Here is a 12,092-nt window from a genome sequence, read left to right as displayed (position 1 = left end):
AAGCAAGCAATAGGGCCAGTGAGACAGCTCAGCAGACTAAAGTCCTGCTTAGGCAAATGCAGGGACTGAAGCAGTTCAAAGCGCCAGTCCCACCCCTAGGGTGAGCTGGGCCGGTCTTACACACACACACACACACGCGCACACACACACACACACACACACACACGATAAATACATAAGCAAGTCGAAGGAGAGCTGAGAAAACTCAGTCAAGTACACGGGGGAGTTGAGCTGCCACTGTCCGAGCCCAGCAAGATACTAGACAGCAGCAGTGACCCCAGGGACCAAGCTCTTCCTAGCAGATGCCAATCTGAGCTACTGAGTTCCAAGACTGGGGTTCCACAATCAGCACCTCAGAAACAAAGGTGCCCAAACCACAGAACAGCACTGAACACTGCCCCCGGTCCTGGGCGCAGGCAAGAGGACCTCTCAGTGACCCAGCCAGGACTTCACGCCACGTCCTACATGAGTTCAGCATGGGCTTTGCAAGGGTACACACGAGGCATCAGGGACAGTGGCAGAAATGCCACCCTCCACCCAGCCCAGGGCCCAGGGGCGACAGGGGGCCGCAGGCTGGAGCCCCACTCTGCACATGCTAAGCTCCCAGGCCCATGTCCTACACGCGCCACACAGGTGGCCGAGTCTCCCTGTGTGACCCCAGACAGAAAGTTGGGCCCCAGCATCAGCAGACAACATTCTGTCCTCACATAAGCCCCACGTGACCCGTCTAGAGCAGGGACTCAGACAGACACTCACTGGACAAAAGCGTGACAGCACGGGTAAGCAGAAGCCCAAGCAACTGTCTCTACAGGGCCTTAGGGGACACATGGGAGCTGGCAGGCAACAGGGCACCGCGAAGGGCAGGGATGTGGGGCTGGCAAGCAGGAACAGCTCACACTTAACAGCACAGGGGGTGCAACTGGGGTACTGGATGCTCCAGCCCTGTGCCCTACTGGGAATAGTGACAGAAAGGTCCCCTCTGGGGACAGGTGGCTGCTGCTGACACCACCCCTATAAGCACCCTCTGGTTGGCCACAAACTCTTAAGTCACCGGTATAATAGCCCTCCTTTCAGGGCCAAGCGACAGCACAAGGCATGCAGGTCCCCAGCAACAACAGGCAGGAGGTGGGGAGGTGACAAGGACTTGCGAAGGAGCCCAGGACATGGCATGGGAAGGACTCAGGGCTAGAGGGGTGCGCAACAGGGACGCAACAGTGTTGCATGACACAACCTGACCCCAACAAGGTCCAGACTTGGACAGCAGGGAACACCAGGGTGCTGCCAGGGGACAGAGAAGGCTTTACCTCGAGAAGAAGTTACGTAGAGGTCCCAGGCGCCTCGGGCTCCTCCCCGCCTCAGGGTCATCGGCACAGCTCGGCTGGTGCGAGTCACTGGTTTCCTTGATGGAGCTCAGTGTGACATCAGTAAACTGTGGGTCATCATCATTCTCCAGGGTCACGATGGCACTGGAACTGCTAGTGACCATGAGGTCCAAGATGTCCTCATTGCTGACAGACAGCGTGGTGGACAGCTCCGTGCCGAGACTGGAGACACTGCAGACTGAGACATCATCGCTGCGGCTCAGGGCCTTGGAGGTAGGGCTGTAGAGCTTGACTGAGTCGTAGCCCGTGCGGGGGAAGGTGGAGGACTTCCGCACGGCCTGCTCCCGCTCCGCTCCGGTGGCCGCTGGGGGTGCACAGGACGGCAGCGGGCACGCGCTCTGGAAGGCCCGCTCCGGGACAATCTCGGGCTCCGACGGCTTCCTCTTCACATGCACCACGCTGCAGGGCACAGGCTCAGGGTTGCTGATCTCCAGGGTCGGGATGCCTGAGTCCACCGACTGAAGGCTGTCCCGGTCTTCCACAGCACCGAGTTTCAACCTGGGCCCGTACTCAGGCACCAAGAGGGATCTGGGCGCTCTGCCGCTCTCGTGGTGCAGGTTCTGAAGGGAGTTTCCCGGTCGGTTGTCCAGAATGCCCAGCAAGGCTATGCCATTTGTTGAGGAAGAAAGGTTTCCATCAGTCATCTTGGTCCCAGGGGAAACTAGAGAGACACAGACAGAAGTTAAAGAGGGTGGACAGAAAAGCCCAAGGGGCCAGGGATGTAGCTCAGGGGCAGAGCCTGCCTGGCAAGCATGAGTTCCTGAGTTCGATTCCAGGAAAAAAATCCTTGCTTGCTTGCTTACAAGCAAGCAAGCCCAAGATGCCACCACCTGACACAGCTCTGACAGGTTTCTGGGGAAAATGCCTTGAAAAGTCCTCCATACCCACACACGACTGAGGACCAGAGCAAGGGTTCACAGACGCTGCCATGAAGGGAATCAGCAGGGAGAGAACCAAACAAAAGGTCCACCCAGGGCAAGTGGTCATCCTCACCACGCCTCTGTCACCCTGCCAGTCACAGCGCGGATCCCTGGCACAGCCCACAAGGGCAGTGCTGGACAGAGGAGCAGTTTTCTAGAGGACTTTTCCTTTCTGTTTTATTTATTTGTATGTATTTGGTACAGGGTCTCACTACACAGCTTGGACTCATAGTGATCCTCCTGTTTCAGCCTCCCCAGCACTGGGATTGCAGGTGTGCACCACCATGCCCAGTCTCAGTAGCCCGCTCAGTGTGCCCAGGGGGCAGGGCCAGCAGAGCAGGGGGAATCGAACCCTGGTCCCTGCGCTTGCCTAAGCAGGTGCTTAGTCCACTGAGCTATCTTGCCAGCCCTGACCTTCCCTTTTTGGAGGGAGAAGAAACTCCAGTCTGACTGGAGATGCCCCCTAAAGACCACAGGACAAAGAATCAACCCTCAGCCGGAGGAAGAAATGCTAACGCTGTGCCCTTCCTGCCTCTGCTCCCCGGGTGCCTTGGGGTGGGCAGCCTCCTCTGCAGAGCGCACCACCCCATGACCCTGCCACTGCAGTCCTACGACTGGAACCTTGGAACAGGTTGCCCACGTGAACCTCTTCTTTCTCAGTTATTGCAGGCATCCTGTCACAGTGACACAGTGCTGATGCACGCAAGGCGAGGATGGCAGCAGGACACCTCTTAAAGCATGTGGATGTGTAACCCACAGGCAATCAGCAGCTGCTCTTTCTGAGACAGCACAGAACTCCAGAGAGCTTCACCGAACAGAAAAACAGCACCATGAGTTACACATGCCACCACCAGGGATGTTGTCAGGGCGTCTGGGAGGGGCTGTGCCTCTCTGTGAGCCAGTCACCCTCAGGCACACAGCAGAAACCTGTGAGGTTGCGGCCAGGGAGATGGCTCACTAGAATAAGTGCTTGCCTGGTAAGCACAAGGGCCTGAGTTCAATCCCCTGTTCCGCCAAAAAAAAAAAAAAGAAAAAGAAACCCTGGGAGGCGGGCCAGGTTGCGGCACAGCCACCAGCACAGAGCTGAACCAGGCCTAATACGGCTGGCAGCGGCTTGGGAAGAGAAACGACCAGGGATGGAGCAACAGAGCACAGGCTTGAGAAGGAAAGTCAAAAGTGCAGGGCCCCACACACTGAGGGCCACACCCAGGGGACCTGCCCACGCCCCGGCAGACTGCAGCCGCCTGTGATGGGCAACCTTCCACCTTCCTTTAAAACATCACACTAGGGCCAGTGAGATAGCTCAGCAGACTAAGTGCGTGCTTAGGCAAGCACAGGGAGTAGGGTTCAATCCCTGGCACCACGTGCCACACCAACCCCACTCCTGGGCACGCTGAGCCAGCCACTAGTTGGAGCATGGTGGTACCTGCGTATAATCCCAGCACTAGGGAGGCTAAATACAGGAGGATCACTACGAGTCCGAGCTGCATAGTGAGAACCTGTACCAAACACATAAAACAAAACATCACCACTGAAAAAATCAGATGGTACACTGAGATTTATCCTACCCAGAATAACTGCACAAAGAACTGGTTTGGGCCCAAGACCCCCGGGTTCTAATGCCGCCCACCCGAGGCCCTGGCACAACAAGGCCCCGGGAGAGCACGAGCAGGCACCTGGCTCAGGAGCCACTGTGCTGTCACTAAAGGGCCAGGAGCTGCAGGCTCCCAGGGGCAGGCCAGCAGCAATGGGGCAGCATATATTACTTACGGCAGGTCTGAAGATGAAACGACAAGGTATGGTGAAAGGGCCAGCAAACGTGGCACCTGGCATGTAGCTGGTGCCCAGGGGATGTAATTTCCAGCCACAGAAAGACTGAATCTGCCACAAGAAACTGAAATAGTCACTAGGCACTTGGGAGGCTGAGCCAGGAGGGTTACTCTCTTTTTTTGTTTTGGTGGAACTGGAGTTTTAAATTTAGGCGCTTGCACTTGCCAGGGAAGTGCTTATTCTACCGAGCCATTTCCCTGGCCCATGAGCCAGGAGGATGGCTATGAGTTCAAGGCCAGCTGGTGCTACACAGGAAGACTGTCTCAAAAAAACAAAAACACAACAAAGAATTCTGATCCAGGAGTAGAGACCAAGTCTGCCTTGCCTAGAAAGATCAGCACCTGGGCAGACAGGTGTCCACTGATGTCCAGGGAACTGCAAAGCACTTCAGGGCAACAGTGAGATCCCACCCTGGCTGAGTGTAGTTGAAAAGAAAGAAGAAAGGCAGGCCAGGGCTCAGAGCCCAAAGCCTGGGTCCTGGTCTCTACACCCAGGGCCTCTCCTGGGGAGGACCCAGGCGACCTCTGAGGCCTCCATGGCCTCCACTGATCCCAACTATGGCCTAAGTCCCTTAAACCTCAGGAACACGGTGTCAGTCTTCAAGGAAATAAAAGCCAGAGTGCTCCCCTGCAACACGCGCTCAGACCAAACTCCTCAGACCCAGCCACCTGGCCCTGAGCTCTTCCTCCTGGTGCCACGGGTGCCGTAAAACCAGGAGCCGCACTGCAGGCCACCCCTTCCACTGGTGCCCACTAGGGCAGCTTGCACAAACAAGGCACGTGCCTGAGACCAGGCTAGGGGTGGACTCTGGACGGTGGCCAGAGGCAAGTGGCCAGCCTCCAAGTCACACGCTTCCAACCCAGCCGAGCCTGAGCGTCAGCTGAGCAGGCACTTGGCTCGGTCCCCACTGGCTCAGACAGCCTCACACCCACGCCATTAGCCTCTGCTTCTCCACGTCCAGCCAGCCTCCTTGGTTCCCCGCAAGTCCTCGGGGACCCAGGGCTCGTGCAGGCAAGTAGGTGCCAGTGCCTCAGTGCTTCCAGCAGAATGCTCCCCACTTTCCCAGGAAGCTGAGGGCCCCTTCCTCCTAGGTGTCTTACAAACCAGATTTTACACCTGTCCCCATTCTCCCCCCTGGATTTCCACCCTGGCCCAAAGCAGAGCATCCACTGTTACCAGACTGTCACTAACAGCTACATTCTGAAGCATGCAAGTTTTCAGGGACAGTACCACCTGAGCACATCTGCTGGGTCATGTCCCAAGAGCAAGGTGACAGCTCAGGCAACAATATGAGACAGAAAGCTTTACCACGGGCTTCCTGGCCACAAACATGGGCAGGAGAGGCTGGCAACCCCCAGTGGCCACCTGGTTAGGAGCCAGAGCTGCCTGCGAGAAACACCACACACACTGGACAGCCCGGGAAGCAAGGGTCCTCCCTCCACACGCCTTTTCCAACTCCACATCACACGCCTGCTGGACAACCGCTCCCCCAGCAGTGACCATGGCCTGCGCAGCCTCAGGTACTGCCCCTCCCCCCACCTCAGGCTGCCTAGTCATCACCTCCTGGCAAGAGAAAAGCAGACAAGACAGAGGGCGGGGCGTGGATAAGGGAGACTATTTGTTCCCGGGGGCAGGCCACTCTGAGGCTATTGCCAGCCCCGACCATCTCCACAGGGAGCAGAGGGGAGTACAGCCCCTGGGGATGAAGCACCAAGCTGCAGAGAGGAGAGCTGGGAGGCCGTGACTTGGGCAGGGCCTGCAGGGAGCAGGGCTCTCGCCTGGCTTCCAGACTTCCCCTCCACCCAACTCTGCCCAGCCCAGCCCTGCACCACAGGGTCAGCCCAGCACACAAGGCATGGAGCCCAAGTCTCCAGAGGGCGGGCCTGGCCACACCAACACACAGCACCCACAGGCAGCATGCACTGTAATGGCATGAGTTTGAGCCACGGTTCTGAGCTGAATGTGGCACCCTGGGCACAGCCCCTCAGCCACAGCACAGAGGAACCGGAGACACACAGCCAGCCCAGGGTCTCCACTGACCCCCCAGGACTGTGTCTCCAGGGCTGCTGAGGAAAGCCTCACCTCTAGTCCTCACCATACACTGCATGAACCAGAAGCAGGGGCCTGCGTGAGTCTCACAGACAGGGCCCACCTGCGTCTTCTGGCTTCAGCGCCCACTCCACCTCCACAAGGCCTCCAGGGAGGGAGAGGACAGCAGGGATGACGGTGTCCTCCTGGGCAGCCGCTGCACCACCCCGCATCTCAGCCAGGCCCAGGCCCGTGGGAGACGCAGCCAGCCCAGAAGAGCCCCAGAAGTGCAGTCCTAACACCAACAAGGACCTGGGCCAGTGGGGCACCCTGAGCATGGGCTTGCTTTGCTGAGGGCTCCCTGGCCCCAGGGGACTGTCTCTTTTCTTCCCCACAAATCCTAGAGAAGCAGATGGCTCGGCTGCCTCAGCATTAACAATTAACAGAGCTGCTACCTCTGCCTTCCTGGCTCAGGTGACATATCACCCAGCACTCCACGTCTACAGCCCCACTCCCAGCCAGCTTCCCCCATCCCAAGCTTGGGAGCACCGTGCCACGGCACTGCGCGACAGCGCTGGGGCTGCCTAAGGAGTCTGTGCTGTGGACAATGGGATGGCCAGTCACAATAGTAGTGTGTTCAAGTGAATGGTTCTTCAAAATAAAAATAGTCCTAGCTTTTCCTAGCAGCTTACACACTCCTCTGGAAGGTGAGCAGGGCAACAGAACGTGGCATGGCGCTGCTGCACGGGCTTTCCCGCGCAAGTCCCCTGCACGCCAGGCGGCTGCTGGGGTTCAGGGGTGCGCGTCTCCTAAGGCTCCCTCACAGCCCCGGAGCACAGCCACTCCACTCACCCTAGCCACGGGCAGCTGCGTTTAAAAGGCACAAGGGGCCTGGGCATGCGGCCAAGGCCGAGAGGCAAGTTCAGACTGGCCCTGCAGCCCAGTCTCGACCTAACACGTGCAGCTCCGACGTAGAGGGCCACGGGTTCGGGCCCCAGCACTACCAAAAAAGAAAAGAAAAGGCGTAAGGCGTAAGTGGGACACTTTAAATTAAGGATACTGAACATATGGAGTACTCTCTCCAAAAGGCCTTGGCTACACTTAGTGAATTACCAAATCCAGCCGCCTGCCTAAGTACCTGAAGAGTGAATGGGAGGACAATTTAGAATCTTAATTCTCAGCCAGGCTAGCATGATGGTGCACACCTGTGATCCCAACACTCGGGAGGCTGAGGCAGGAGGGTCACTGACTTCAAGGCCAGCCTGGACTGCAGAGCATGACCCTGTCTCCAAAAACCAAGGAAAAAAAATTCTTGATCGTCAATAAAGTAAGTCATCCACCCGGCATCTCCCACGCACCATGGCACACTTTAATCACACACGGAAGAAACCATAGGAAAGGCTAAGGAACTCACCCACGCCACACAGGAAGGGAAACGGGACCGGCCCAGACCCAACACTGAAGCCCACAGAGGGCTGCTGGAATTCTAAGAATAGAGGCCCTAAACTTGGTGACCACCAATAAACTGACCACTGGGCAATTCTTACGCTTTTCTCTTCGACTTCAATCGTTTTTAAAGTGAAATAAACAGGAAAAATAGTACAGGCTCCACAGTAGATTCCCTGGGTTCAAACAGCAGCTCCTCCCCAACCTTGATTGTTTCTTAGCTTCCCTGTGGCTCAGTTTCCGTGTAGGAAGGTGGGGGCAATACTAGACCCAGTCTCACTTGGCAGGTGACAAAATTAGGGGCAGAAATCCACAGGAAGCCCACAGTATCACAGGAGCTCAAGCTAAGCCTTCCAGGAGGCTGGTATTATTCTCCGCAGGGCACCAGGCAGGCCCAGCCAACTCAGCCCCACTATTTTAGCAACGTATTTGCATAAGCAGGGTAAGAAACAGCCACTCTGCACTGCAGCTTCAGGGGCAGCAACTTCCTGTCACTGACGCCTCGCCTCACACCTGGAGCATGGCACAGACCCCTGGCGGCCTTCCAGCCCCACCATCAAGAATTCTAAACAACAGGCCAAGGATAATGAATCCTAAATGGGGTCAGATAGAACATACTACACAGTTCCAACTCCTCTCACCATGCATTCTCAACTTTATTTTATCTTTGAGACAGGGTCTCACAATGTAGCCTAGCTGGCCTTGAACTCACAGTGCTCCTCCTGCCTCAGGCTCGCCGAGTTCAGAGTGCTGGGATGACAGCGTGCACCACCCTACGCACTGTGTATTTATAACCAAATCATCGACACTCCCCTCCGAGTCTCAAGGCAGCATCCACAGCTCTCTAGGAAAGGAGGCCCAGCACCAGTGTTGTCAGAGGCTCTAAGACTGTGGGCTGGCCAGTTGTGTCTCTGAGAAGTCTTCCACAGAGGACAGGAAGGTTCGGAATTCATCCCTTGGGCAGCAGCAGAAGTGAAGCCTAACCCTGAGAAAATGCAGGGGCTGAAGGGACACCAGGGACAGGGGAGCCTGATGACAAAGGGGGGAGGCAGCCTGAGGGCAGACAGGAGGATCCCTGAAGTTCATTCAGGGCCACCCTGCACTCCATAGTGAGTTTGAGGCCAGCATGGACTATATTGAGACCTAACTCCCAAAATAAAAATCACCCAAACAGTGGTGAAGCCCAGCTTGGTGCAAACAGAACAATTAAGAAATCAGTAAGAGATAGGAGGAAGGCAAGCCCTCACCTCACTTGGCACTTGGGTTGGTCTTGGCCCAATAAACCTGGTGACAGGAAGTGTCCCCCCAGAGCTGGGGCTCCTTCCTCACCTGCCCTAGGTGCATGAAATAATCACAGGAGCCTTCAGCAAAAGCAAAATGCATTTCCTTCAAAAGCCACGCTGCTCTGGGCTGGGTGTGCAGCTCAGAGATCTCTTCCGCGCAGGAGCCCCAGGCTCCACCATCCCCCCATGGTGAAAAAGTGCCCCACGCCACTGTAACAGTTTCACACTTGTGGCCCCCAAAAGCCCACTCGAGCGCCCCACTGGGACTGGAGTTGCAGGGCCACCCTTCCAGCTCCCCAGCCAGCACCCTCGCGGTGAGCGCAACCCACAGGGCTAAACACTGCTCGGGGGAGAGCAGGCAGAGGTATGGGTCCTTTCGGCCGACTGGACGCCCTCCAGCCCGGACAGTAGTCTTGGGGCGGTGGGAGGGGCCCAACGCAGCTTTTTAGCCTCAGGTATGCCCTGGACGCGGGGGGGGGGGGGGGGGGGGGGGGGGGGGGGGTTGGTGCTGCGGAACGAGGAGTCCGAAATGGAAGGGTATACAGTGATCGCAGAACGCTAAGCAACAGGGACCCAAGACAGAAATCCCAAATTTCTGGGACTCTGCTGGGGGGAGGAGAAAGGGCACCCTAGGAACGGGGTATGGGAGCGAGGTGAGGGCGAGGGGTGCGGGGATCCGAGCCCCACCCCCGGGCGCAGACCTCGGGGGCGGGAGAAGGTCGGAGGACACAGGCTGCGGCCGGAGCTCCGAGGAGGGGTCCCGCGCACCTAGCAACTCCTTTTGAGCCCGGAGCCCGCACACCAGCAGCCCCCCTCGTCGGGGAAAACTTTTCCACAAGTTCCGGAAGAGGAGTGCGTCGCTACCCGGTCCCACCACAGGCTTAGAGCGCCACCCCCACCAGTGCCCACCGCCCAGCGCCCCCAGCTCCCGCCGGAGGGCGGAGGCGGGCGCCCCCCAGACCCGGGTCACCGCGGCCGCGCGCCCCAGGCCTCCACCGCCTCTGCTGCAGCAGGTGGCAGCGCCGGCGCCCCTCTCCCGCGGCCTGCCCACACCCGGCCCCAGTACCGGAGTCAGCGCGGCCCCGACGCCATCCCCGGGACCGCCGACCTGCAGCCCGGGCCGCGCCACCCCGCAACTTGCGGGGCTGGGGACGCCGCCGCGAGACAGGCAGCAGGTCGGCTACAGGTGCGCGCGGCCGGCCACCGCGCGCGCCAAGCCCCGCCCCGTGCTCCAAGCCCCGCCCAGTAGTCCCGCCCCCACGCATCCTGGTCCCGCCCCCGCCGCCAGCGTCTGCTCTTCCGCCCGGTCCGTCGCCCCCGGCGCAGTCCTGCGAAGTTCGGAACTCGACGCTCGCTTGGCTGCCCTTCTTTTGGTCCGCCCGACCGTCCGTTTGGGCCTCTGGAGTGCGTGGCTGGCCCTCTGCTGTCTCACAGAACATGTGCTGTCGCGACGAGAAACCCTGAGAGTGTCTTTGTGCCTGCAGAGCCGCCGCGGACGCCTCACAGGGGGCCCTTACCTGTTCCGCTCCACTCGCGGCCATCTTGGAAGTGGGAAGCAGCTGGGCGGAGGAAGGGGTGCGAACGGGTAGGCACCAGGCGTGAAGAGCCGAGCGGCAGAGCGCATCGATGGGGCACCGCTGGCCAACAGGTGTCAGGTGCGGGCAGGCTGGCCTGGCCAGTACCCCCAACCGAACAAAGCCCCATCTGTGTGAGGACCTGAGCTCAGGCCCAGGACATACGGCACCGGAAGTGTGCTTTGGCGTCCTACCAGCCTGGCCTTAGCCTCTTAATTTGTAAAACGGGATTTTCTGATCGCTGTCTCATTGCGCTTTTACCCAGCGTCTTGCTCTGTAGTTGGCAATTTGTCTATAATTTAGTACCACCGGAGGGCTTTTAAAATGCCAAAGCTGCAGGGCTACTGAACCGCACCTGCGGAGGTGAGTTGCAGGGTTCTTCAGTGTGTTGTGAAAGCTGAGTCATTTGCAGACGAGCTGGGGAACCACTGGCCTAGTGTTTACAGGAATTGGATTTTGCTTCAACCTTTTGCAAAGGCTCCAGAGACTAATCAAAGCCATTTTGCAGAGCCGGAAGCGGACTCAAACTGGGAAATCTCCCCGAGGCCTTGGTGTAGGTCAACCGGAGCTCAGGTGGGTCCAGGTCGCGGAGAAAATTCAAGCCCCCGAGTGAGGTCACGCTAGGAGTCTCTCTTAGCTGGTTAATTGCTCTTCATCCCCCTTGTAGGATGTGCGCAATGCAAGCAGGCCCAGGGGCCAGGGGTTCGATCCCCGGGCCTGCCGTGCCAGCCCCACCCCCGGGGCGCGCTGAGACTGGCAATTGAGACGGCGTGGTGGTGCGTGCCTGTAATCCCAGCTCTTGGGAGGCTGTAAACAGTAGGATCACTACGAGTCCGATCTAGTAGTGAGACCCTGGACACTCTGTAGATCCTCCCTAAATAAATAGAATGTGCTCGATTGTCTGTTGGTTTACTGCCATCTTCCCCGAGCCTGGCAAATAGGAGACACCTGAACGTTTGTTAGACTGTTGTTATGGTCTAGGGGCATCAAAGAAGAGAAGCCCTTCAGGGGCCAGAGGCAGAGGCCAGGACTTACACCAGCACTAGAGGATTATGAGGCAGGGAATCACCGGAGAGGAAACCCCAGGAGGACTGGCTGTGGCTGAGCCAGGGGAGTCAGAGACCAGCGCTCGGGACAGCAAGTCCGGCATCGCCTTCAGGAGAAGTACCTGGAGTCATGGAGCCGAAAGGTCACTTGTCTGGGCAGTGGTTCTTAGGAGTGGGCCCTAACTTGAGTCTTTTCCCTGGCTCACAGGCCTTATAACTCGGCACCTGTTTGTTACAACGCAAAGGGTGTGCTTTTGAGGGAATATAGGAATCAAACTCAGGACCTTGTGCTTGCCAGGCAAGCGCTGTGCCACTGAGCTATATCTTTGGCCCCTGGTGAGGATTTTAATTTTTTTTTTTTTTTTCCAGAACCGGGGATTGAACTCAGGCCCTTGCGCTTGCCAGGGAAACGCTTATTCCACTGAGCCGTCTCCCCGGCCCTTGTTTTAAATTTTCATCTTTTATTTATTTGGTACAGGGTCTCATTATACAGCTCAGACTCACAGTGACCCACCTGCCTCAGCCCCGCCAGCGCTGGGATTACAAGCGTGTGCCACCATGCCCGGTTTCAGTGTCTGGCTCA

The 12,092-nt window shown here is 57.9% G+C and overlaps 1 protein-coding gene and 1 long non-coding RNA gene across 4 annotated transcripts in view; one reads left to right on the top strand and one right to left on the bottom strand.

Annotated features, from left to right (window-relative positions):
• Tbc1d14 (TBC1 domain family member 14) overlaps positions 1–10,911 on the bottom strand; it is a 76,962-nt gene extending 66,051 nt beyond the window's left edge. Inside the window, exons 1-2 of one of the 3 annotated variants that reach the window (XM_023699790.1) lie at positions 10,407–10,911; positions 1,305–2,043 (exon numbers count right to left, since the gene is read on the bottom strand). In XM_023699790.1, the coding sequence (XP_023555558.1) occupies positions 1,305–2,043; positions 10,407–10,593 (926 nt within the window). In that variant the 5' untranslated portion in view covers positions 10,594–10,911. Of the gene's footprint in view, positions 1–1,304; positions 2,044–9,955; positions 10,091–10,406 lie in introns of those variants that run through there. The other 2 variants (XM_023699787.1, XM_004624587.3) reach the window with 2 other exon arrangements.
• LOC111812192 lies at positions 10,169–11,156 on the top strand. The gene is made up of 3 exons (XR_002817767.1): positions 10,169–10,293; positions 10,374–10,544; positions 10,972–11,156. It is a non-coding gene; the product is annotated as an uncharacterized LOC111812192 (long non-coding RNA).
• The last annotated feature ends 936 nt before the right edge of the window (positions 11,157–12,092 follow it).

The sequence above is a fragment of the Octodon degus genome, unplaced genomic scaffold, assembly GCF_000260255.1.
Source record: "Octodon degus isolate 3935 unplaced genomic scaffold, OctDeg1.0 scaffold00006, whole genome shotgun sequence".
Lineage (NCBI taxonomy): Eukaryota > Metazoa > Chordata > Mammalia > Rodentia > Octodontidae > Octodon > Octodon degus.
This window is presented reverse-complemented; position numbering and strand designations above follow the sequence as displayed.